Source organism: Erpetoichthys calabaricus, chromosome 1 (assembly GCF_900747795.2).
Source record: "Erpetoichthys calabaricus chromosome 1, fErpCal1.3, whole genome shotgun sequence".
NCBI classification, from domain to species: Eukaryota; Metazoa; Chordata; class Cladistia; order Polypteriformes; family Polypteridae; genus Erpetoichthys; species Erpetoichthys calabaricus.
In genome coordinates, this window is record NC_041394.2 from 32,046,536 (window position 1) to 32,074,388 (window position 27,853).

General features: G+C 41.5%; 2 protein-coding genes across 4 annotated transcripts in view; both read left to right on the forward strand.

Annotated features, from left to right (window-relative positions):
- plekhg2 (pleckstrin homology domain containing, family G (with RhoGef domain) member 2) overlaps positions 1-14,701 on the forward strand; it is a 213,414-nt gene extending 198,713 nt beyond the window's left edge. For 2 of the 3 annotated variants that reach the window (XM_028797372.2, XM_051936525.1), the window contains 3 exons: positions 3,957-4,058; positions 14,151-14,255; positions 14,364-14,701. In XM_028797372.2, coding sequence (XP_028653205.2) covers positions 3,957-4,058; positions 14,151-14,255; positions 14,364-14,410 — 254 coding nt within the window. In that variant the 3' untranslated portion in view covers positions 14,411-14,701. The remainder of the gene's footprint in view (positions 1-3,956; positions 4,059-14,150; positions 14,256-14,363) is intronic. The other variant, XM_051936524.1, reaches the window with a different exon arrangement.
- A 4,268-nt stretch (positions 14,702-18,969) lies between these two features.
- The window catches only part of LOC114648390 (uncharacterized), a 34,430-nt gene continuing 25,546 nt past the window's right edge, over positions 18,970-27,853 (forward strand). Inside the window, exons 1-3 of the mRNA XM_051936202.1 lie at positions 18,970-19,100; positions 19,206-19,460; positions 24,334-25,879. Coding sequence (XP_051792162.1) covers positions 19,347-19,460; positions 24,334-25,879 — 1,660 coding nt within the window. The 5' untranslated portion in view covers positions 18,970-19,100; positions 19,206-19,346. The remainder of the gene's footprint in view (positions 19,101-19,205; positions 19,461-24,333; positions 25,880-27,853) is intronic.

Below are 27,853 nucleotides of genomic sequence, written 5' to 3' on the forward strand. Positions count from 1 at the left end.
GATCACGTAATTTTGCAGTAAATGATAGTATCACGTCATTTCATACTAATTCCCTATGAATATGAATATTTGTTCGCTGTTTTACCAAAAATCTGTGAGATCATGGCCACTGTAATTATGTAAATCGAAGTGATCACAGTCCGTGTAAGGCCTCTTGCAGCTGAGTTTTGAATAAGCTGGAGCTGAGATATAAGATTAGAAGGGGCACCTGCCAGTAGGGAATTACAATAATCGACGCGGGATGTGATAAAAGTATGAACAAGTTCCTCAGCGTTAGAAAAGGAGAGGAAGGAGTGAACACGGGATATGTTAGAGGTGAAAGTAAGAAAGTTTCTTAGGAGTGAACACGGGATATGTTAGAGGTGAAAGTAAGAAAGTTTCTTAATGTGATTTATGTGGATGGAATAAGAAAGGGAGGAATCAAAAATAACACCAAGATTCATTACAGTAGAGGCAGGTCTGATGAGATCACCACCAAGATTGATTGGGAAGGAGCTCATTTTATTAAGTTGCACTTTATTCCCAGTTTGCAGGAGTTCAGTTTTGTTGCAATTTAATTTTAAAGAGTTCTGCTCCATCCAGGTATTAATTTCACTGAGGCAAGTTGTGAGCTGAGAAAGCTCTGATGAAGTTCCACTTTTAACATTGAAATAGAGTTGAGTATTGTCTGCATAAAAATGATAACCCAGTCCATAGCTAAGAATAATATGGCCAAGGGGAAGCATATAAATACAGAAAAGCAGAGGACCGAGGACAGAGCCCTGTGGAACCCCTTGTATGACTGGCGCTGTGCTGGACCTGCTGATGCCAAGACCAAAAAACTCTTGCCTATCAGTCAGATAGGACTTGAACCACTGGAGGGCAGTGCCAGAGATACCCAGCATGTTCTTCATTCTGGACAGTAGAATGTCATGTCTGACAGTGTCAAATGCTGCACTGAGGTCTAACAGAATTAATATGCTGGCTTGTCCAGAGTCTGCTGCCATAAGCAAATCATTGGTTACCTGTAGCAGAGCAGTTTCACAGCTGTGCCGTGGTCTGAAACCAGACTGAAAGGGTTCCATCAAATTATTAGTTGGTAGTTGGTGAGTTGAGAAGCTACAATATGCTCAAGAACTTTTGACAGAAAAGGTAAGTGGGAAATAGGCAGAAAATTGTTAAGATTGTCAGCATCAAGACCAGACTTTTTTAACATTGAGGTTACAGAAGCGATTTTAAAAGTGAACGGCACAGAGCCAGTGTCAGGGGATGAGTTTATTATTGTTGTAATAGTCGGGATTATGGCATGAAGGCAGGATTTAAGTAGTGTGGTGAGGATGGAGTCCAGTACACAAGTAGTTAGCATCATCTTACAATGCAGGTCGTTAACAAAAGCAGATGTGACAGGTGAGAACATAGAGAAGGAGCTGGATGGAGTGGGAAAACAGGGACAGATATAAACAGATGATGTATTTATGTTAGTTGAATTATTTAGATCTTTAATTTTATTACAGAAAAAGAGACTAGGCTGATTCAGGAGTTAAGAGGCCTGAGCTATGAGGAGAGATTAATGGAGTTCAATCTTTTCAGTATAAGCAAACAAAGATTAAGATGTGACATGACTGAAGTGTTCAAAATTGTGGAAGGATTTAGCACAGGGAAACGAGATAATTAATTTAAGATAAATGAGTTCAACAAGAACATGTGGAGACAGAGCTGGAAACTTGTTAAAGGTAAATTACACACAAACATAAGAAGGTTTGTCTTCACAGAGATAATGGAAAAAGTCATTAAGTACTGTGGTGGAGAGTAGGAGTTTAAGAACCTTCAAAAATCGACTTTGGAGGAATTAGGTGAATAGATCTGATAAACTTTGTCTGGCTGAACGGCCTGTTCTGATGTTCTAAATTTGGGGACACATTGTTACCAAGATCACGTAAATCTGTGAAATAACAGTTACTGTAATTTTATTCTGTTGTTGTAAGCTTAAAGTAGCTCATACTAAAGAATTATTAAGTGAAAGTACAAAAAGAAACCACATGAGAACTTGGTCCGTGAACAGGAAAAGGGCCAAAGCCAGTAAGTCATTGATTTGATTTGCTACAACACCAAAGCAATCCAAACTCATTATAAGCCAAGAGGTCCTGTGTGCCTTGAAGACCATGTCATATCTGACAACTTTTACAGTGATTTTTAGTTGTAGCAGATAGAGGTGGCTGGTGGCACACTCCCAGAGAAGTCAGTCATCTAGTCTGCACTCACTCCTACTAGTTTCATTTTGTCTTTAGTCGTAGGTGCGGCTCTGCCTGCATGAGAGCTGACAACCAATGAATGCTCTTCGAGAAGTGCATTGCTTACATTGCAGCGTTGATGCATAAGGAACATTGGGTATTTTGGACCTCACAAACAGAAGAGAAACCCCTCTGAATCATGTCTTGTGTTTTACATACCACAGCAGAATAGAAAAAAAAAGGGCTGAGATTGCGACTGAATTTGCCGTACCTCTTAACTATTTGTACAGCACCAGCTCTTTCAGGCAGCGCGTTATTGGCTGTCATGAAGAGCGCTGAGCTCACCTGAGCAGAAAGGTCACCACACTGGTGCTGAATCTGACACAGCCAACGATTTTCAGCTGCTTATATTGACAAGTTCAGCAATTTGACTCAGCAAATCTGATATAACCAACAACTAGGAGTCATATAATGTGACATCAGCTTTAAAACCCTTTGCCTAGGTACCAATACACAAATTACATATTTTAGAATTCATCCATAGAGTTGGATGCTACTGTTACCACAATGCTATCTTCAATAGCATCAGTGATGACTTTGTAGTGTAGCCATGAAGACACATGACCAGCAATGGCACATTTCCAGCAACAAAATAATGATAAACAGGAAGGCTTCCAAAATGGCACTGGGCTGACGTCACCACAGGAACATTTTTTTTTCTGATTGTTGAATTATGTAAGAATTCTAGGAGCAAAATAATTAATAAAACATGTTATATGACATAAAAAAGTAGGATTCCCAACATGTGTATGTTTTTAAGCATTCGGTCACCTTGATCTCATAAATCAGGAAGGTTACAGTCATTACAGCAATGTTAACCTTTGAGTATACTGTATGCTTGATGCAGTCCTCTAAATACATTAAGTAACTGTGAAGTTGTTGCATTCACATGAGTACACATTTCTTGTGATCTTTTGATTTAACAATTCTGTGATCATCTGAATCTGTGAGTGTTCGTTTTCATCTGTAAATTGGGGTGCGTGCTGCTGCATTGATCATAAGTATCTGTACACATAAATCAAGAAGCCAAGTACACTATAATCTGTCAATCTTTACTGACACCTCAATTCAATTTCCTTATGGACGTAATAAAATATAATAATTCTTTACATTTATATAGTGTTTTTCTCACTACTCAATGCACTTAGTAAGTAGGGTGCCACTTCAACAACCACTGATGTGTAGCATCCACCTCCGATGATGCGATGGCAGCCATTTCTGTGCCAGTACCGTCAGCACACATTAGGTGTTAGGTGATGAAGTGATGAGAGAGAGATTAGAGACAGGGGATAATTAGGGGGCCAGAATGACTAGGCCACGGTGGACAATTTCTCCTGGACATCAGGATACACTCTACTTTATATATATGAAGGATGCCCAGAGATCTTTTATTACCAAGAGAGTCAATACTTCTGTTTTACATCTCATACAAAGGGCAGTGCCATTTTACAGCACAGTGTCCTCGTCAGTGCACTGGAGCATTGGGATCCACATTCAGAACATGGGATAAGTGCCCCCTGCTGGCCTCACCAACACCTCTTCCAGCAGCAAGTGAAACTTTTTCCTAGAATTTCTTCCACCCAAGTAATGGCTGGGCCCAAACATGCTTAGCATACTGCTGTCTGTGCCTAAGGTGTCATCTCTTAAAGGTTAATTTGTACCTTTTTCTTTTTTGTTCGTTGGCAGATCTCCCCTCCTTGCAGTTTAATAGTGAGACGATCTGGAAGCCTGCTCCTTCTCCACGTCTCGACGATTGCAGGTCACACCACCGAGGGAGGCGCCAATCAGGTTAGTATATACTATAGCACCTTTGTCTTCGAGAACACCATGCTGGGCTGACGGTCAAAATCAGAAATTCGTTCAGGATCTTTCATCAAAAGAATGGAAAAAAAAATCAAATGAGTCCATCTATTGTTGAGAGAACATGCAGACTCCACAATGCAGACATTCCCTGCCAGAGTTAAATCTGTGTTCAGTCACTATACACTGGGGGGGAAATAAGTATTTGACATGTCAACATTGTTCTCATTAAACATGTTTATAATGCAGCTATTCATGATGGATGGATGGATGGATGGATGGATGGATGGATGGATGGATGGGAGCTTTATTTGTCCCCAGAGGGGAAATTTGACTGGTGGTGACTCTGCCCACAAGTGAGAAGTGTCAGGTGGAGTTGGCAATGTGAATGTGCAGGCAGTAGGTGTGGCAGAGAAATAACGAAAGAGCAGTGGAAGGATGGAGCAGGTGCTGGAGCATTTGGGTACTGCCAGTAAACATATTGTTTTATAATGTATTAGAGAAAGAAGAGGGAGGGAGGGAGGGAGGGAGAGAGAGAGAGAGAGAGAGAGAGAGAGAGAGAGAGAGAGAGAGAGAGAGAGAGAGAGAGAGAGAGAGGGGGAGAGAGGGAGAGAGGGAGAGAGGGAGGGAGGGAGGGAGGGAGGAAGGAAGGAAGGAAGGAAGGAAGGAAGGAAGGAAGGAAGGAAGGAAGGAAGGAAGGAAGGAAGTCCCCAGGAGGAAATTTGGCTTTTCACAGAAGCTCCGTAACTCAATAAAGTGAAACAGCCAAAGAAATCATAATATTGCAATCCATAAAAAGTTATATGCTGTAAAGTGGACTGACACAGAAAAAAGTGGTAGACCCTAACATGCTAAGTGAAACTTATTTCATTCTTGTTGGATAAGCCTGTAGCGATTGCTTGATACTCGGGTTCACACCATCCTACAACTGTGATTTGTTTAGTTTATTTCGCGGACCCCAGGATCGCACCCAGCCTTGACTCTGCTTGCACACTCACAGAGAAACAATGAACTGATAATAAAGAATATATTGAACAAATGAAGAGGGAAAAATACAAATATGAAACAAACAATATTCATGCAAAAGCCCACTCAATTTCCCCAACGGTGATAATTACTTACTAACACAAATACTAACGAATCCAACAAAACGCTGTACACAAAGCGATCAACGATAAACAGTCATGACACAAGTCCAATCACAGTGCAGTACAACAGATGCAGATGATGATGGTGAATGGAGTGCAACACCCTGTGGACAGTTTTCTGAGTGAAATGTAAAGTTTTGTCCTACCAGGATGCCAATGTCAGTGTAGTGATTTAGAGTGCTCCCCAGACGAAGACATTTTCCAATCCAGATGAAACCACATGTGCAAGTTAAGCAGTTGCATTCGGCAAGTATAATATAACCAACGACTAGAAGTCATGTAATAAAATTTTAGCTTTAAAATCCTTTCCCTAGATAACTATAAGCAAATCATTTATTATAGAATTTATTGATAGACTTGAATGCTGTTGTTACTTTGATGCCATCTTTAATAGCCTCACTGATTACTTTGTCCCAGGTATAGGACAAGAACATAGTGAAAATTCAGGGAAACTGTAATATAAAACAATATTTGTAATCCGGTTTTAGGTGAAGCATTGTATCAATTGAAAATATATGACCACAATCTCCTCTGTGACTTAATATTCGTTTTTTAAAATTCATTATAGCTCTTCCCACAAGCACGCCCTGCAGCACTACTTAATAGCACAGCACCTCTCCGGGCTTGCTGGGAAGTTGAAGTCCATACTAAGTAGTGCTGCAAGGCAAAGACAACTTCAAGATGCTTCCTGTATGAAGAAACTAGTCTCTCATGGTGTGATTTTGGTCTTTAAATCTGGAAGATTCTGGAAGCCTACTGTCGAATCTTCATCTTTAGTTCCTTCCACAAATGTTCAATTGGGTTCAAGTCTGGTAACTGACTGGGCCATTCCAACACCTTTATTTTCTTCCTCTGGAATTACCCGAGAGAATCTCCTTTGCAGTATGTTTAAGATCATGGTCCTGCTATTAGGTCCACCCATGTCTCCTCTTCATTGTCATTGATTCAAGAATTTACCAGTACATGGTTCAATTCCACTTCCCTTTAGATAATTTGGAATCTGCTGGTACCATGAGAATAGAAACAGCCCCATACCGTGATGTTCCCCCCTCTGAACTTCACTGTAGGTATGGTATTTTTAGGGTCATCTGCAGAGTCGTTGATCCACCAAACATTGTGTGTCATATTGTTGCAGAAAATTTAGATTTCTCATCTGACCTCATTACATTCTCCCAGTACTCTACAGGCTTCTCAAAATGTTGTGCAGCAAACTTCAATAAAGCTTCAGCATGCCTTTTCATCAGTAATGGAGTCCTCTGGAGTGATCGCACATGGAGGTGGAGAGCGTTGCCTATTGTTTTCACTGTGAAGACTGTACCTTCAGCGTCCAGGTCTTTATAGTGCTCTTTTTGAGTGGTCCTTGGGTTATGGGCTACTCTTCTGATTAACCTTCTGACTGCGTGGAAGGAGCTCCTATACTAGTGGATGTTCCTTCTTCTTGCAGCTAATGGCCCCAAAGGTGCTTATAGGAACATTTAGGAGTTTAGAAATCCATTTTCAACCATTGTCGTTCAACAGTCTTGTTGCAAAGGTCTCAGAAGAACTCTTTGCCTCTACCCATCACAAGATGTTTCTTGCATGACGGCTTGGTTGACCCTTTTTCAAAGTGTGGAAGTACTGACCTACAAACATGCACTAACCCAGTGATCTTTTGCTTTTCCTTGCCGTGTTCAATACTGTTTTCTGGTGTGATTCCACCTTATTGAACATAACTTTATGGATTGTCATGTTACAATTTCTTCGGCTGTGTCATTTTATTGAGGTAATATCAATGTCAGGTCTAAATTCCATGTGTATATCTGATTGGAAATATGTTTAATGAGAAAAATGTTGAGGCGTTGAATACTTATTATCCACACTATAAGGCAGAAATGGTATTGGACACAACACCATGCTGCCTGTATGAAGTACAATAAACCTGAACTCGCAGAATGCTTCAATTTGCATTTGCCTAATCCCTAAACATTAATGTGAAATTAGGCTGAAATCCCTGCAAACGCTGAGGAAAATGTCATCAGTTTTCCTTTGTCTGTGGTTATCACTGGGTGGCTTATTAATATAGGATTTAAAAGATTTGCAGCATTAAGCTCAGCTGTCCACCTGACTTTGCCTGACTGCTTATCCCCATAAGTGTTATGCAAATATTCAAATCTTATTTTTTTAAGCAGTTGTTAAATAGTGGATTAGCACAGGCAGGTGCTCGGAAAATGTTAAAAGCCCACCAGGAGTAAGCCAAGTTATTCTCTCGCTGTGACCCAATGAGAGAGAGAGATGACTGGCAGCTCACGAGTCCCTGATGGGTGGCTGTACCTAAACACAGTTATCTGGGCACCAATCTGTGGGGAGCAGGTGAAGCTGGCAGCTTGGCTTGTATAAAGCTGATGGAGTCCATCTGATGCCTCCTCATTCTAATATATTGGAGCCACAGCAGTAGGTACATCTCGACATGACCAGGGCTAAACAGCCTGATTTCATCAAGAATGGCGCTATTGATGTATATGTGAGGGTGTGCGCTTGCTTCCCATCTGCCAAGATTGGCACCAGGTGCACATGACTAGAAAAGCAGATTAGACAATGGATTGATTCTTTTTAAGTGAGATCTCAAGGTGTTTATGATGGAAATTAATATTATATAGGTTGGACATCATGAGCAGAATTGAAAACTCTTCATACAGCATCCTAAAGTTGTTCAGGAACATAAACACGCAAAGATGAAAGATAAATTAGGTGGTATACTTTTCATTAATTCCCCACAGTGTTTTAAATCTCCATTTGAATGTTGGAATATAATGGGTATCAGTGCTTCGACTGTCCACTGGACCACTTGAGGCATGGTGACAAGTACTTAGTGAACTCACTGATACCATAATCAACTGCATTTGATAAGGTGCCACATGCAGGGTGGGGCATCAAAGTAAAAGAAGTGGCAGTTCAGGGTTATGTTTGTAGATGGGTGCAGAATTGGCTCAAACAGAGGAAGCAGAGGGTGATGGTGTGAGGAACCTGATCAGAATTGGCTGATGTTAAAAGCAGTGTCCCTCAGAGGTCAGTGCTGCTATTTTTAATATATATAAATGATTTAGATATGAATATAAGTAACAAGCTGGTTAACATTTGCAGATGATACCAAGCCAGCTGAATTGGCAGATAATCTTGAATCCATTGAATCATTAGACGTGGACAGCAGACAGGCTTGGGCAGATTTGTGGCAGATGAAATTTTATGTCAGTAAATGTAAAGTATTACACATAGGAAGTAAAAATGTTAGGTTTGAATATACATTGGGTGGTCTGAAAATCGAGAGTATACCTTATGAGAAGGATGTAGGAGTCGTAGTGGACTCTAAGCTATCGACTTGCCAACAGTGTTCAGAAGCCATTAAGAAGGCTAACAGGACGTCAGGTTATATAGCGCCCTGATGTGTGGAGTACAAGTCCAAGGAGGTTCTGCTCAACCTTTATAACACACTGGTGAGGCCTCATCTGGAGCACCATGTGCAGTTTTGGTCTCTAGGCTACAAAAAGGACATAGCATAGCTAGAAAAGGTCCAGAGAAGAGCGACAATGCTGATTCCAGGGCTATAGGGGATGAATTATGAAGAAAGATTAAAAGAGCTGAGCCTTTACAGTTTAAGCAAAAGAAGATTAAGAGCTCATTTATACTTCGCGCTCAGAACGCATACGCGCCCGCATCATGGCCGCCACGCGTTCTGAGCATTCATTTGATGCGTCCTCTGAGCAGGTCCTCATAAATTAACGCGACGCGTGCGCGAGTTGCAGTACCAGCAAAAAGTCGGGGGGCGCAGTGTACTAAAAGTTGGAATGTGACGTCAGAGTCTCTGTTTACTATCTACATGTGACAGAAAGCTGCTTTTGCGGATCCTACGAGATTGGTGTGCGTGCTTCGATATTTGATAAATGGTTCCATGTGGTGAAGCAAAATGCCGACATACAAATGTATTCATGGTGCTTTTATATTCAAGCGTCGCATATTCCCTATCGTAATGACACGATACGTTTTAAAAGTCTCACATACCGTCTTCTATGCTGTCTTTTTTTCTAGGGCTTCCTCTGCTCCTGACAGCAGCGAATCGCCAGCAATAGATCGCCACATTAAATGTATGATATTCCAACTCTCTGCACATTTAGAATCCTTAGATTTATACTTGATATCACTTTCATGATGAAAAGCATTAAAGTATGTATATTACATTTTACAGATAAATTGGTAATTTTGTTTAAATAATGAATTGAACCCTCGTTTATCACGGTTAATCCGTTCCAGACTGTACCGTGATAAATGAATTTTCGCGAAGTAGGATTCTTTATTTATAAATCGAATATTTTCGCAGTTAGAGTATAGAAAACCTGTTTTACGACCTTCTAAATATGTTTTTTAACATTATTAGAGCCCTCTAGACATGAAATAACACCCTTTAGTCACCATTACACTCGTATTACCCAATATATTAGACAAAATAAGAGAAAATTAGACATATTAGATGTTACAAATATTATTATTATTGTACTGTACATTTAATTACACACACTCACAGTTCTTACACACAACCACTAATCTATGAAGGCACGACCTCAGTAGGAGAGTCTTCAGGTAGTGCAGTATCTTCAGCAGGTGCGTCGTTGTCTTCTTCCGCTGAAGAAGTACTAGGAGTAGGCAGTGGGTGTCTGGGTGCGCGGCTGAAGAACATCTTGATAGGCAGTTGCTGGCGCTGTCTTTTCATATGTGTGAGGAGGCTTTTGTAGGGTATTGCCATGTTTGATCATATCCAAGAGTTCCACCTTCTCCTGGATGGTAAGCATCTTCCTCCGGCGCTTAGTTTCATTGTCAGAAGGCTTAGAAAAAGCAGCACGTTTAGGAGCCATTGTGGGGCTTAGATAAAAGTTCTCAGAAAGCGCATGCGTAGTGACATAAGCATGTATGAGAAAACATCACGATAGAGTGGAGCCGCGAAAGTTGAAGCATGATATAGCGAGGGATCACTGTACTGTTAATAATTACACACATGGGGGTGACACAGTGGCGGAGCGTTAGAGCTGCTGTCTTGCAGGTATTCACGTTGCTGATATTCCCTGCCTGGACTTTACGTGTTTTCCTGCTGGGTTTCCTCAGTGTGCTCTAGCTTCCTTCCAAAGAAATGCAGATTTGGGCATTTGGTGCCGCTAAAATGACGCTAGTGTATGTGTGTGCTTGTGTTCACCTTGCGATGAGCTGAGGCATCTTTCAGGAATTGTTTCTCACTCGTGCCCAATGCTTGCTGGAATGGACACATCCCTGGATTTAATCAATAAACATCCTTTTCAGAGATATTGCGGTAAGGTGTCATCGGAATTTAATGGGTGTTCTAGGCAATACACAACACAGAGAAGCTGAACATGTTCTCACTGTGATAATATCTCGCACTGCCACCTGGCAGATTCCTCCAGATTTACGTAAAGTACGCATGCAAATATAAACACTTCAACGCTTGCATAGCAGGAGCGTCCGCTGCAGCATGCGTCACGTCATGTGAAGTATAACTCCGTTTGTAAATTATGAAATTATGAAGGGGATTAGTCCAGTGGATTGAGACTGTTGTTTTAAAATGAGTTCATCAAGAACACAGGGACACAGCTGGAAACCTGTTGAGGGTAAATTTCACACAAACATTAGGAAGTTTTTCTCTACATAGAGAACCACAGACACTTGGAATAAGCTACCAAGTAGTGTGGTAGACAATAAGACTTTAGGGACTTCAAAACTCGACTTGATGTTATTGTGCAATTAAGTGGATAGGACTGGCGAGCTTTGTTGGGCTGAATGCCCTGCTCTCGTCTAGATTGTTCTAATGTTCTAATGTGATTAGGAGAAGGTACAGGATCTATCATTGATTATCATTGAATCAGAATGAACTGATGAAGGTTACAATTTTTTATCTCACTATTGGTACTAGCTCAGTAATTCAAATAGAACCATTCATGTCCCTCACTACCCTTTTTGTATTGTACTGTACACCAGTATGGAGGTGGGGACAGCCTGAATCTCTTCACAGTCCTAGCAGTGGCCACTGATACTCAATGGCACCTTTAACTGAAGGCTGTTGCTTTCAGTACTAGGAAGCCAAGGGGGTTTTCTCCTTAAAAATAAGTTTGATATTTTTCAAGTCAAAGTTATTTCTTTGCAATCATGGTACTAATTCACAACAGAAAATGCGTTCAAAAGAGAAGACTTTTTTTATAAATTTTAAACTTACTTTATCTATATGTGCTGGTTACATAGAGTCCATAGGTGAATAAAACTTCCTGATAACGTAAATTTTACAAGCCAAAAATATCGCTGAGTATAGATCCACATCTTGACATTACATATATATGTTATAAAACAGAGTATCCATGTTATTTTAAGAAGGTAAAAAGGCAAAAAGCTAACCATTGTTATGAGATTCAGTCATTTTAAAAGGAGACCGGCTGGACACTTTATTTCACCAACTACTACACTTTGGTCTTCCTCTGTGTGGATTCACCTTGGAAAGCCATCGCCAAAGCGCCATTATTAAATTTTGCTGCTCAGATGTGAATTGCTCTGCCTGTTCTATAGACAACTAGAGAATACTAACTGAAAAGGGCACACTTATGATCACATTTATTCTTTCACTATATCAAAACATATTTCTTTATATCTCAAAGATTGCCTACTGCCACTAGAGTGATGATGTATGTGTGTGCTTCAATAAGAGAGAATATTGAGCAGGCATGTAGTGTGTGAACAGGTGACAAGACCTGAACAGACAAGCGTCAAGTCATTCATCCATCCTAAATGCCTAAATCCTTTTCACAGGTTGCTTGTTGTAGGACAGTGTCTTCCATCTTGTAGTTATAATTGATGTTCATTTTACGCATGTGTAGCACTTTGCTCTATTAACCTGCATTTTCCAAGTGCTTGCCCAGTTCTGAAGATTGTCTCAAGTCTTTTTGAATTGTTTTGATGCCCTCTAAAAGTGTCGATCATTCCTCCAGTTTTATTATCATCTGTGAGTTTCCCAAGTTTACTAACTACACTGGTATCTATGTCATTAATATCCATATTACTAACCGAGAATAAACTGGATATGGACGCAGGTACACGGCGATGGGACCATGAGACGTACTGCGCAGGCGCCTACAGCGCGCGTCTCATAAACTGCAAGAGAAGTCTTATCCACCGCGAACGAAGGAGTCACGGCCCAAAAACGAAAGAGCTCAACTAACGTGAATGAGAAATGAAGCAACAACGCGCCCATAGCTAACGACTAACGACACAGTCACACAAAAAAGAGGATTCTGCGCTGCACCCCAGAGTCAAAACGGAAGAGGCTACGGAGGCCCCACAGGTCCACAAAGATAGTACGGAAGGCGCAGGAAAGTACGAAAGGCGCAGGCGTCCAAAACGCGCTTCTGAATAGGACATGAAGCAACAACCGCCACGAACTCTCCGTATTAAACGTACGGCATCCTCACACGTCCAAACCATATAGCATATGTGAATCACATTACAGTGATGCATTATTAACAGTACAACCACAGAAAACGCTCCGTATTAACAGTAAGGTGCAATTATCCATATTACTAACGGTAGACAACGGATAACTAATGGAGTCACGTTCACGGCTCCAAAACGATCCAGCTCAACTAACGGAGCTACAAAAGCGAGCCCGCATGGATAAAAACAATAGACGTAGGCGCCTACAACGTGCGTCTGAAACCGCGGAAGCAAAACTGTCTCGGCTCCAAAACCAAACAGCTCCGCATGAACAAATACAATGTACATAGACGCCTACAACGTGCGTCAGAAATTGCGGAAGCAAAGCAGGCACGGGTTCAAAACGAAAGACCACAACTGACGGAGATACAAGCACGAGCCCGCCTGGATATAATCAATGAACGCAGGTGCCTACAGCGCGCGTCTGAAATGCCGCAAGCAATGCAGGCACATATCGCATACATTCATCAATGTATTTCGGGTTACGCCGACAATAATCTCTTTCAAATCTATTTCGGGTTACCCAAGACCAGGGGTTGGCGAGCGAAGCGAGCAGGGGGCGGAGCCCCCTAGTTAGTTAGAAAACAATAGCGATCCAAGCACAGACCCCTGAGGGACTGCACTGATGCCCCCCATTCTCTTCTGATCCATACTCTTTGTCTGCTGCCAGTCAGCCACCTTGTGATCCAGTTTTGTATTGTACCTCTGGTGCCTGCAGATTCTAGAGCGGGGGGGGGGGGGGGCCTTAATAAGGTGCAGCTGCAAAGTGTCCTGTCTTTGTGGCTTTCTCTCTGGGTGCTCCTGGTACTCTTCACCATCCCAAAGATGGGCAGGTTTGGTCAATTGGTGACTTTACGCTGGCCCATTATGATGAACTGGGGTCCTGTCAAGGTTTCATTCCTACTTTGTTGTCAGGTTAGGCTTCTGCATGGGCATCACTGAGCTGAATTAATAAGGTTGAGTTATGGAAGAAAGGATGGAGGATGGGTAGGTTGGCTTTTAAAATTATGAAAATTATTTTTCAAAGTCTAAAGTCTCCCCTTTTAGCTAATGGAGTGAACAGCCACTGTTTTCATTTCTTTAAATTACTATTTTCTATGATCCCGGCTGACTGCGTATGTCAAGTGTAAGATGTAAGTGTGCTCAGAAAATGGATGAATGGATGTTTTTAGAAGAAGTAGAATTTACGTATTTGTGTTTTCTCATTCTGTGTGTCCCTTCATGAAAGCTCCTAGCTGTTTTCTAGCTGATTATTGCTTCATCCCTCTTCAGTCGCATTTTAGTGTAAATATCCATCATATTCCATTTTTATTACTTCTTTGATGTGTTTATTTGCCATCCAAAATAAACATTGAAATTTTAAAGGATACATTGCGGTTAATAATCGCACTGAAATCTGCTGTTACATTTTACTAAGCAGAGCCCCCAGAGTTCATGTACACCCCAGAGAAGGCAAAGAAGGGTTTCTCCCTGCTTCATCTCGATGGAAACATCCAGTACCGCCGAGGGCGACGCCAGTCGGGTAAGTCAGCCTGCCATCAGCATCATCAAGAGTGTTGGTTGCCAGAACTTTTTCACTCTCTGTATTCTCTCATTCTGTTTGTCACATTCTTTCATTTTCTGCTCCCAGCACCAGCCAAAGAAATTGAAGCTGCATTCCGACATGGTGGTAAGTGACCATTTTTTCTGTATACTGTACAGTTATGATAAAAAAGAAACACACACAAGTGCACTCCTGCATGAATACAGATTACCTTCCACAGCGTTAACAACCTGATCATCTGTCAGAGAATGCAGGGAGGGTCTTGAAAGTGGGCAGCAGCGCAGCAACTAAACCATTCAAGGAGTTTGTGATATTCAGTGATAGATGATACAACAGTTAAGGTCAAACATTTCAACATTGTCAGGTATTTGTTAATTCTTCTGATATGCTCATTACTTTTGGTACAATCGTCATATATAAATACATATGCGCTTCAATTATTATGAAGACTATGCCAATACTGGCTACTTCGTTCTTCATGGGATGGATTCCACGAGATGTGTGAAACATTCCTTGGAGATTCTGGTCCATGTTGACATGATTACATCACGCAGGTTCTGCAGATTTGTCAGCTGCACATTCATGTTGTGAATTTCCCATTCCACCACATCCCAAAGGTGTTCTGTTGGATTCAGATCCTGTGACTGGGAAGACCACTGAAGAACACTGAATTCATTGTCATGATCATGAAACCAGTCTGAAATGACTTCTGCTTTGTGACATGGTGCTTTAACATGCCTTACAAGCAGTCATTAGAAGAGAGGTAAATTGTGGCCATGAGGGGATGCACATGGTCAACAACAACATTCAAATAGTTTGTGGCATTCAAGCAATGATTGATTGGTACTAACATGCCCAAATCATGCCAAGAAAACATTCCCTACGCCATGACACCACCATCAACAGCCTTGACTGTTGACACAGAGCAGGTTAGCTGCTTGGATTTGTGTTGTTGGCAACAAATTCTGACCCTACCATCTGTGTGCCTCAGCAGAACTCGTACTTCATCAGACCAGGCTTCATCTGACCGTTTTCTGGGAGTCTCAGCCTACTGCAGCCACATCTTTTTGGTCTTGACTGACAGAAGTCAAACCCGATGTGGTGTTCTGGTGCTGTAGCCCATCCGCCTCAAGGTTTAACATGTTGAACGTTCTGAGATGCTTTTCTTCTCACCACAGTTGTACTGAGTGGTTATTTGAGTCACTGTGGCCATTCTGTCAGTTTGAACCAGGCTGTCTGTTCTCCTCTGTCCTCTTCTCATCAACAAGGCACTTCCTTCCGCAGAACTTCGCCTCAGCTCATTGGATGTTTTTTATTTTCGTACCATTCTGAGTAAACTCTGGAGATTGTTGTTTGTGAAAAATCCCAGGATATCAGCATAGTAATAATCAAACCAACCTGTCTGGCACTGATAAAAATTCCTCAGTGAAAGTCATTGAGGTCACATTTTTCTCCCATTCTGATGTTTAATGTGAACATTGCCTACAGTTTCTGACCACCATCTGCCTGATTTTATGCATTGCACTTCTGCCACATGATTGGCGGATTAGACAATTGCGTGGATAAGCAGAGAGAGTGAGTTTGGGAGCATGCGCTGATTACAGAAGATTGCTGCACCCACCACACAATGAACAAACTGGATTGGGACCTGAGTGCAGGCGTGCAACAGGAGACACCTCAGCGCCACACTGGAACAGTGTCCTGCAACCAGCCCCCTGAGTTTTCCTTGCAAGTTGTGGGACCTGCTTGCAGGTCTGGATGAAGATTAATGTCATACCCAGGATGGAGCAATGGCAGGCTAAGGGCCTTGTTCAAGGGCCCAACAGTGTAGAGTCACTTCTGGCATTTACAAGATGCGAATTAGCAACCTTCTGATTGCCGGCACAGATCCCTAGCCTCAGAGACACCATTCTACCCTTGGACAAGTATACTATTTAGACAAAAGTGTTGGGACACTAGGACCATTACACCATCAGGAACTTTAAAGACATTGCATTCAAATACATAGACTTTAATATGAGGTTGGTCCCTTTGCAGCTATAACAGCTTCCACTCCTCTTGGAAAGCATTTTACAAGATTTTGGAATGTTTCTGTGGGAATTTCTGCTCATTCATTCTGTAGAGCATTTATTAGGTCATGCACAGATGTTGGACAAGAAGGCCTGGCTCACAATCTCCATTCCAGTTCATCCGAAAGATGTTTGATGGGGTTGAGGTTAGGGTCCTGTGTGGGCTAGTCAGGTTCTTCCACACCAAGCTCAACCAACCATGTCTTTATGGACCATGCTTTGTGCATTGGGGCACAATAATGCTGAAATAGAAAAGGGCCCTCCCCAAACTGTTTCAGTAAAGTTGGATGCACAATTGTGCAGTTGGGACAATGCAGATAGGCAGGTAACGTTCTCCTGGCATCCGCCAAACCCAGACACCCCCATCTGACTGCCAAACAGAGAAGCATGATTCGTCACTCCATAGAACACATTTCCACTGCTCAACATGTTCAACTTGGTGATGTGAGGCAGGTATGCAGCTGCTCGGTCATGGAGACCCATTCCATGAAGCTCCGGCCACACTGTAAATGCCAGTGGAAGTTTGGAACTCTTCAGCTATGGAATCAGCAGAGTGTTGGTGACTTTTACACACCATGCACCTTAGCAGTCGTTGACTCCACTATGTGACTTTTTGTGGCCTTCCGCTTCATGGCTGAGTTGCTGTTGTTCCTAAGCGCTTCTACTTTCCAGTAATACCACTTACAGTTGACTGTGGAATATCCAGCAGTGATGACATTTCACCAACTGTCTTATTGCAAAGGAGGCATCCTATCCCAGTACCACGCTTAAAGTCACTAAGCTCTTCAGAACGACTCATTTTGTTTCTGAAATGTTTGTAAATGGAGACTGCATGGCTAGGTGCTTGATCCTATACCCCTGTGGCAAAGGGTCTGATTGAAACAATGGAATTCAATAATTAACTCTTTCAGGGCTGATGTCGACTTTTATCAAAAGGAGGAGTTGACGATGGTAATCAACTGTAAGCTGTGACAAAACCAACTGTTATGTTTCAGCTGGACTCTCGTTGCTAGAGGGAAAGTTAGCCCTGTTGGTTTGACCAAGATTTCCTGCGCTTGTGCGAGTAGTAAGGCGCAAACAACAGCAAAAATGGCACTGACATCTAGCGAGAGATCAAAGTGAATGCATAAAGCAAACTACTGCGTGGACGACGTTTGGCCTATTATCTCTGAACTGGACTATGACTTGTCGGGCTCTGATTTTGATACAAGTGATTGAAAACGAATGTGAGGTTCCAGCATCAGTTGACTGGTCCCCAGCTAATCACGGTGCTGAACGGTTCATGTAGCTGATACGCCTACGGCAATGTTCACCAGGGAGGAGTGCCACTTAACAATGATAAGCGGTAGAAACCATAATCCCTGCTGCCTCAGCCACATGAAGACAGCTTGGCAGCAAGCCTGCCGCACATTCTTGTCAAACTGGCTGCTACAGCATTCAGCAACAGACATTTTATATTGATTTCTGTGTGAAACCATTGCTTTTCAGAAACTATTTTTTGGAAAAAATATTCAGCCCTCAAAGAGTTAAGAGGTGTGTCCCAATACTTTTGTCCATATAGTGTAGGTGTTGCTAATAATTTGCACAGTGAGTGTTTGTACACATATTCATGTTATATATGTTCCTTATTGCTGCCTCACAGATCCACTGCCCGTGGCTTGACTTCCATGCTCATTCATTGTGTGTGAAGCTTTCCCCATGTGTGTGTGTGTGTATCACAAAGACTTGTGTGTCATTCTACACATGTCCTGTGTGCATACCAGTATGTGATTGAGTGACCATTGGTATGGATGGTGCCCTGTGTAGGGTTCCTTTCTGCAATGCCCCCCAAGTGAGTTTGAGAATATTATGGAATGTTATGCACTTGTACATTCCCTGTGATGGACTGATGCCTTGTCTACACCTGATTCTTCTCTTGTGTCCCTTTGATGAGCTCTGCATGTTTGGTAATGGATAAATGTTAGTTGTACCCTCCCCACTCTGGAACAAATCTATACCTCCTGATGCCGCAAAAAAGCAATAGACATTTCATAGGACTCATCACATCCCGGTCATTGCCTCTTCCAGCTTTTTCCATCAGGCAAGAAATACAGAGCAACGAAAACCAGAAGAAACCACCTTAAAAACAGCTTTTATCTAAAAGCAATCATGGCCCTGAACTCAGAATAAAACTGCTCCATACCATTCTACCAATGTGCAATATAGACCTTAAGTCAACCAGTGCAATTTGTACATTTAACCAGTGCAATTTGTATATTTTGTAAAATACTTTTATTACTATTCGGTTTGTTATTATTTTCTCTCGTCTTTTTAACTCTTATGCCTCACACTAAGTCGACTGCACCTTCAATTTCATTGTTCCTTTGTAAAAGTGACAATGGCAATAAAGATCTATCTATCTATCTATCTATCTATCTATCTATCTATCTATCTATCTATCTATCTATCTATCTATCTATCTATCTATCTATCTATCTATCTATCTATCTATCTATCTATCTATCTATCTATCTATCTATCTATCTATCTATCACACTCTCTAGAGACAGTGAATTGAAAGAATAGAAATTCTGAGTCACTGTGTTTATAGTCAGGCACATAGTATTTTGTTAATGTAAAGTAAGCTTCAGTTAATCAGCGGGTAGCACTGTTTAAATTAATCAGATCAGTTTAACCTGACTTATGTTTTTTTCTGCTTTCTGTTTGCCTTTTTGCATTCCTCTGAAAACCATGATGGACCTCAGTGAAACTGAAGGTAAGTCCAGACCACCTTAACTTTATGATTCACAAAGCTACTTGTATTTTCCAGTGTTGTCACCATCTATAAGTACCTTTCTTCTCTCTCTTTTTATCTTCGCAGCATACCGGAAGTGAGGGAGAGCTCTGCCCATCTTTGGACCCAATTGGTTCCTCTGAAAGTGCCAGTACTTTGGCTTCCTCCGTCATCGAGGTAGAATCAAACACAGGAATTGCAGGTCTCGAAGAGTATGAAGAAGAAGAAATGTGTCTGTCCAGAACCTCGGCTCTGTCTATCACAGAGGAGATCCTGGAACTCATTAACCAGAGTCGGGTGTGGGACCGTGACGACAACGGGGCAGGCTGGCACATTGACAAGGTATCTCTCATTTCACTTGACTTTGTTACTCAAGGAAATATTCTCTGACTTAAGTTCACAAATAAATTCCTAAGCATAAAGAAACCCTCACAAATTCAATACAGTATTAATGAATTATTACCAACCCTTCAAAGATTAATAGTGCATACCATTTTCCAATACATTTAATCCAATCTGGGGTCATGGGGAGACACCACTTTTCCTGGCAACTTTGGAAACAAAATGGAACCAATCCCATATTGGGTAAAAGTCCACTGTATGTCATGTTAACTTACAATATAAAGTTAGTAATTAATACAAACACTGTGTCCTGAAGTTGCTTGGGTTCAAAGCATAGCTGCCAAAAACACTTCCAAAATTACCCACTAGAGGGGGGAAAACACCATCAAAATACCCCATCTGGAAACCAAAGGGGTTGATAACAAGGTTTATTTTACAAAAATGGTTGTGTAAGCACACAAAGGAGATGCCTGGAAAGGCAACACGATACAAGGTAAACAAAAGTCCCAATACAGAATTCCAAATCATGGTCGAAACAGAGCAGAGGTGCAAAAATATCAAATAACACAGTCCCAATATGAAATCCAGAAACTGAAGTCAAGACGGAGCAGAAGCTCAAAAGCAGGGGTCTCCAATCACAGTCCTGGAGGGCCGCAGTGGCTGCAGGTTTTTGCTCCAACCCAATTGCTTAATAAGAAGCACTAATTGCTCAAGTAACACTTCTGCTTCACTTTAGTTGTCTCACTCATTAAGATTTTGAATGCGTATTGCTTATTTTCATCTTAAACAGCTGTATTCATTCAGTTTTTAATGGATCCTAATTAGCAATAACATGCAAATGACAAAAGAGACCAGCAGTTCTCCATTTGGCTTGTTACCATTTACGCCAGTGTGTATTTATCTTGCATTATTTGGTTTAATTAAATACTTGGAAGGAAAGTAAAGAGAAAAAAGTGAATGACTGAGAATTGCTCGTCCATTTTAGCCTTCAAATCATTTGGATGATATCCTTAGACAGGGGAAGAAAGTCTAGGATATGAGAATGACCTGACATAGTAGAGTTAAAGCACTAACAAGCCATGAAATTAAATTATTGGCAGAATTGCTTTCTAATTAAGCAACCGGGTTAGAACAAAAACCTGCAGCCACTGCGGCCCTTCAGGACTGTGATTGGAGACTCCTGCTCAAAAGAATCAGAAAGCATAGTTCCAAAACAGAATCCAAGAGGCAAAGTCAAAAACAAATCCAGAAAACACAAAGTACAAATACAAGGCAAAGCAATAGCACAGTAACTCACCAAAACACTCTCACTCCAGCATGTTCAGTGAACTGCTAGGAACCATGGGAGGCCCTCCCTTAAATAGGATGAAGGGCCATTCCTGGCGGTGATGGGCAGGTGACCTCGCATCTTGAGGAGCCACCCACAAAACACATGGGACAAGGACAAATGAACACAAAGAAAAATGTACATAACAAACAAAATAAACCTTAATACAAATAAATGGCATAAAATAACACAAAACAAACAAGAAACACAACTTTGAACACCATCACCAACCAGGGGGAATATGCTGGCTGAACCATGACACACTAGATGAACAAAGGTTCAAACCCAGCCTCGAGGATCTGTCCAGTGTTGATTCCTGCCTTTTACCAAAGCTGCTGGGATTGGCTTTGACTTCCATAAACCTAAAATGAATTATACCTGATCTATAACACATGGATGAATCAGTAGATGCAATCTGAGTTGAAGTAACAGATGTAAGAGATATAAGAGAATGTGTGTTTAGTCCAAGGGGCTATTTGTGATGGCCATTGAGTGTTCAGTGAAGTCGTTATACACACTGTCCCACCTTAATACGTTTTATAGTACAGCACTTCTGTTTCACCAATGACGATTCATAATCTTTTTTGTCCCACAGTTCACATTTTCTTTTCCATTTATAATGCAATGTTCTTTACAATTACATTATATAGTTCTATTGTTTTTCCTTCAAGATCATCATTTTCTAATTCTTTTTCATATGGCTCACTGCCGCACTTTGAATTTGAAAGCACCGCCTTAGTTATTTCCATACAGAGATCAAAAAACAAAACACTAATTCTCAGGTTATCCGAGAGAGATAATCCCTCAAGAATGTCCTGTGTGCAACCTGGGTCTTCTCCCAGTGGAAAAGTCACTGTGGACAGTGCCCAGGAGGTACCCCACCTACATGGCCAGACCATCTCACCTGTTTTTCGACTATGAAGCATGTGCTGCTCTGCTGTGGGGTGGGAGTATGCACCGTGTGGCCCCTTTACATCAGATTCTGTGCAGAAAAAGCTGAACCACAAAGAAGCCATGCAATGCACAACTCCATAACATGCAGCTTGCTGCATGGACCTAGATGATTGCAATGATATGGGAAAGCCAACACTAAAATATACATGATGAAAAGTTAAAATAATTGTTAGGTGTTCAAGAAAATCTATAATCCAAAAGGAAAATCTAAGACAGGCATGAGGTCATGCCCAAGAAAGCCGTAAATGCAGAAAAACAAGAAAAGGTTTAAACAATAGAAGTCCAAACAGTAATTAAATCACACAATTTATAACAAAAAATAAATTAAGGTGAAAAGCCACATATAAAAAGGAATAGCAAAGTCACAAATGGTGCTCTGAATGTTGGCAATCTACACAAATTCTTGAGTGAGGCCACCATCTGAAACTCCCTTTTTTACTGCCACCGCACCCAATCATTTGACCGCTGGAGGAGGATGGGAAAATGGCAAAATGAAGGGCTAGAGACGCAATCCCACCTGAATGAGTCCACCAATAATGCACTAGAACCTTAGCTTGTACTTTCAATCATATTCTGTCTGAGGTCATGGGTGTATGTGGGTATGTAGACTGGCAGGTAGATTGAGGATCCACTTAATAATAATAATAATAATTCTTTGCATTTATATAGCTCTTTTCTCATTACTCAAAGCACTCAGCAATTGCAGGTTAAGGGCCTTGCTCAAGGGCCCAACAGAGCAGAGTCCCTATTGGTATTTACGGGATTAGAACCGGCAACCTTCCAATTGCCAGTGCAGATCCCTAGCCTCAGAGCCACCACTCCACACCACTTGACCACCACAGTCCAGTACAGCATCTATAGAACTACAGTAATCCCTCGCTATATCTTGCTTCGCCTTTCGCGGCTTCACTCCATCGCGGATTTTATATGTAAGCATATTTAAATATACATCGCGGATTTTTTGCTGGTTCGCGGATTTCTGCGGACAATGGGTCTTTTAATTTCTGGTACATGCTTCCTCAGTTGGTTTGCCCAGTTGATTTCATACAAGGGACGCTATTGGCAGATGGCTGAGAAGCTACCCAACTTACTTTTCTCTCTCTCTCTCTTGCGCTGACTTTCTCTGATCCTGACGTAGGGGGATTGAGCAGGGGGGCTGTTCGCACACCTAGACGATACGGACGCTCGTCTAAAAATGCTGAAAGATTATCTTCACGTTGCTACCTTCTGTGCAGCTGCTTCCTGAAGCGACATGCTGCACGGTGCTTCGCATACTTAAAAGCTCGAAGGGCACGTATTGATTTTTGCTCTCTCTCTCTCTCTCTGCTCCTGACGGAGGGGGTGTGAGCTGCCGCCTTCAACAGCTTTGTGCCGCGGTGCTTCGCATACTTAAAAGCCAAACAGCCCTATTGATTTGTTTGCTTTTCTCTATCTCTCTGACATTCTGTGCTCCTGACGCGCACTCCTTTGAAGAGGAAGATATGTTTGCATTCTTTTAATTGTGAGACGGAACTGTCATCTCTGTCTTGTCATGGAGCACAGTTTAAACTTTTGAAAAAGATACAAATGTTTGTTTGCATTGTTTGAATAACATTCCTGTCTCTCTACAACCTCCTGTGTTTCTGCGCAAATTTGTGACCCAAGCATGACAATATAAAAATAACCATATAAACATATGGTTTCTACTTCGCGGATTTTCTTATTTTGCGGGTGGCTCTGGAACGCAACCCCCGCGATGGAGGAGGGATTACTGTATTGGATTTGCATGGATTCATCGGTCAGCCTCAGTATCACCCCTACCTTACCTCATCTAAAAGACCATGAGGTACTTGAATGTTTCCACTTGAGGTACCTGCTGATCCCTTACCTGCAGGAAGCAAGCTACACTTTTCCAGATGATGGCTGGGGTCTCAGATTTGAGGCTGTCATTTCTCATTTCATCACAGATGTATTACTTTCAATAGTGTACATTCAAGATCACGGTCTGATGAGCTTGAGAGTACAACATCAACTCCTCGGGTGCACGTTGATAAAGTCTGAGAACGTTTAACAGCCATGCTGAGTAGACCCAGTGCTACTTATATGTGCAAGGACAACTCCAGTTTGCAAATTCAGGGATAAAATAGCAGCAGCAGCCACAGAAACCCTTATTTTCATAGCACCTTCTACAAGACACCATAAGGTACATGGTCACCAGCTTTATCCTTGTCCATAAAGCACAAGTAGACAGAATTAGTGAATTTCCATGACATCTCAGATAGCTTTGCAGGGAAAAACAGTTGATCCATTGACGTACTATGGCTAGGATGGAATACCTTTTGTTCCTCTTGGATCTGAGAATTAACCATCACGTAGAATCTTCATCCAAGGCTTTTCAGCAAGACTGAGGAGAATAGTTGGAAGAAAAAATAATGATAAAAATACATTTTTAGAAAATTAAAAATAATACAAGAACATTATTTACAGTAAAACCAGAACCTGACCATTATATTTGTTCCCTTACAAGTCAGCTTTAAGAATTGATTGATTATTTAGTTTCTTAAATTGTAGAAGGTGTTCTCTGTTAACTGTAATTTCTTTTGTGCCTTCTAGTCAAAGGACCACCAAGAAATGCATAATGATGATGAAGGAGCAACTTCACACACCCAATTAGCCTTGAGTAGCAACAACGATGACAACATGGTGTTGGAGGAAGACGACAAGGATAGATTCAAAGAACCACCCATCGAAACAGTAAAAACTATGGTTTCAGAATTACAGACTCAAGCCAGTGAATCCTCAGAAGAAGAGACACAGATGCAAGAGGAGCTGGAGCCTTCACCCCTGCATATGCTTGAAGAACTGCTTCAAGAATGTGAAGAAAGTGAGAGTAAGGAGCCATTGGACGAATGTGAGGAAAGCAGTCTCATAGCAATAAAGGTGCAAGATGGCACTGGAGAGAATCAAGAGAAAAAGAGGTGCCTCGCAGAAAACTCAGACATGCTGAGTGTTAAGGAAGAACTGACAAGTGTCTGCTGTCATAAGGACAGTAATGCAAATGACGACTCTCGTTCCAAAGAGTCCACAAACCAAGTGTCATCTCTCTGGACTAATGAAGAAACTGACAAGCCTGCCCCTAAGAGAGAAAGAACTCTAACCAAACGTGACCGTCTTCTAATAGAGAAGATCAGGAACTATTATGAAATGGCCGAGGTGAGCAACTCCCACTTTCAAAGACGAGACAGCATTTCTTTCATACCTGCTGGGCTTGTTAAGCATTCTGTGTCCAGATACAATTGCATCACAAAGCAGGATGGCAGTGGGCAGTCTGTGATAAGAAAAATGGATGCAGATGAACCTCAGGCTTCCCTCCTCGTTTCAGAGCCACTACTCCGTTCTGATTTGGGGATCAGCAACCATCATGACCACTCTGAAGCACTAGTTTCTGAGAAAAAGAAGAAGTTGGAATCAGATTCTGGAAGCAACTTTGCTCTCTATTCTGCTGAGAAGACTGAACCGGTGGCCAAATCTCGATCTTGTGCAGAGCTGCTAGAAATTTGGAAAGAGAAAGAGAAACCGCTTAAAGGAATTGATGGTAATTGTGCCTGCAGGGTAAATGCAGAAGTGAAGGAATCACCCTTGGGGGAGTCTTTGATGACCCTGGAAGATGATGGACAACAGAGCAGCATAGGAGAAGCAGAGTCGATAGATAAGGAAGCAGAAGTGAAAGTGGCTGAGCAACTGCCTTTCATGGTAGAAACAGAGAGAAAAGAACAATCAGAGGCTCATGAGAGATCTGTAACCACTGTACCGACATTTTCTGCAGCTTCCGAAAGTCAGCCAATGCCCAAAACTGACGCTGATTCCAATCCCAAATTTGAGGCTGCTCGAGTTGACCCAAAAACAACCGCATTCCATGTCCCACCTGATGTGGCTGGGATCAGCCTACGTGAGAGCAGAGAGGGCAGTTTGATAGAGAACTCGGACAAGATCCTCAGTAGAGTCCAGATGCTGGCCCGTATGTACAGTGCCAAAGTCAGTCAGAGGAAGACCCCGCTGCATAAGAAGGTGTGGGAGAACAGGGGACTGCCAGGGAGACGGGAGCTTCCAGAGCTTTGGCAACAGTGCACAGGGGTGGAACCCATCAACAAGGACATAGGTGAGCAAAACTGCACCCACGTGTGGCATGTGGGTTGAGGTAGGATGAAAAGTCATAAAGCAGAAAGAAAATGAAGAGTGAGATCAATTCTGAAAATTTGGATATATGAGAAATTGATTACCTACCTGTTTTCCATGCTCTTGTATTGCAGTATAGGATTATGGGGGAAGCAAGAGTCTATCCCAGGGGTTCTTAAACATTTGTATTCTGAGGATCCAAATAAGCATGGTGATTGCCATAATCCCAGCAGAACCATATATACTGTAGACCAGGGGTGGGCAATGTCGGACCTGGAGAGCTGCAGTGGCTACAGGTTTTCATTCCAACCCAACTGCTTAATTAGAAACTAATCCTTGCCAATCTCAGACCTTATTTAGTTTTATGACTTGTTAGTCTGCAATGTAAGGTTCTTATGTCATAGATTTTTTATTCTATTCAATGGCTACTTAACTTAGTCACTTGATTCATGGGGCCAGGTAAGGAATAAAGTTCTCAAAAAATTATTAATGCAGTTCATTTACCTTGTCTTAGGTAACATTTTTAATTTTTGCTTTGCTTTCTCCTCCACTATAACTATATTGTCTATGCGAAGGACCGAAAGCTTTAGATTCCTCAAAAATTTCGATCTCCATTGTTCAACGGGTCTTGATGTTTTAGGGTCCTCTGATGCCAAAAATATAAATGTCTCGATGACGGGCGTGTGTCTGTCTGTGTGTCACAGTTTCTTGAGGACGGTCTAGAGCTAAAATGGCTGGATGGAAAAATACCAAACTCGAAACTTGAGCCTGTTATGAGATGACAATGTGCTGATTAGTTTTTGAGCCAAATCGTGCAAAAGAGAAAGAGGCACTCCAGAGGAACCCTCAAATATCGTAATTCTGCAACTAATTATGAATTGTTCTTGTCATTTGCTATTGTAATGACCTATTTTATGATTAGAAAGATCAGAGCGGTAAATAATTACTGAAATATGATGGAATAGTTCAGGTAACTGGGTTCGTGGAGCACAAAACCTACTGACTCTCACGTCTGAATTTCTTTAATAACTTTTTCCAATGAGTTCCAGCATTAACAAAACATCTTTCTGAATGAGTTTGCAAATTGTTCAGCATATCCCTGTGATCATTTAACACTAGAATTACCAGAGCCTACGAAAAAACGTGTAGATCCGGCCCACCTTAAATCGCTTCTTAAATACGTTCACACCTCTCCGCCAGTGTCTTTTGTCCTCTAAATGTGCTGATAAAGACAAGCTGCCAGCAGCCGGCTATTCCATCCCCCCTCTGACTTAGAACACGAACTTCTCCCAGCTCATGCCTTGATTGATTATCTGGGAGTGAAGTGGAGTTTTAGAGTGGAAATAATAGATCGTTATTTGGAACACACGCATTTCATGTGTGTTCCGTTTCTACAGTAATCTGTGTAAACACATTGTTAAAACAGAAACTTTTTCATATTTTAGTAATAAATGTTACAAAATGTAGGCATAAACTATAGAATGTGTAAAGCCGGAGTTCCAAAGATCAAATAAACACGTTCACAAAGGCTTCAAGGATGATACAACAGTTTCTGTGGCGTAGCGCGCTAAGATTTGCCTTGCAACTTTGCTGTTCCTCACAGATCTGAGTTTGATTCCCTGCTAGGGATAAAGTGTTACTTTTTTTTTTCTTTTTATCCTCAAAAGGACATAAAATTTATAAATTGGTATGCACTGTCAGTTATTGAGATCATTATATTTTCATGTTGGATGCTCCTTTTAAAATAATTTTTTAACAATTGAGACTGCAATTAACATGAACAACTGTCCTTATAACTGTTATCTTTAAGATCCATAACACACAGACAGACTGAGCACTGCGTAATAGAGAGACAGACAGGCAGAGATATATAAATAAACAGGGAAGGCACATGTACTGAAAGAAAAAAAACATCAACATGTGTGTTGTTCCTGCAGCACTGAATGAGCTCAGGCTC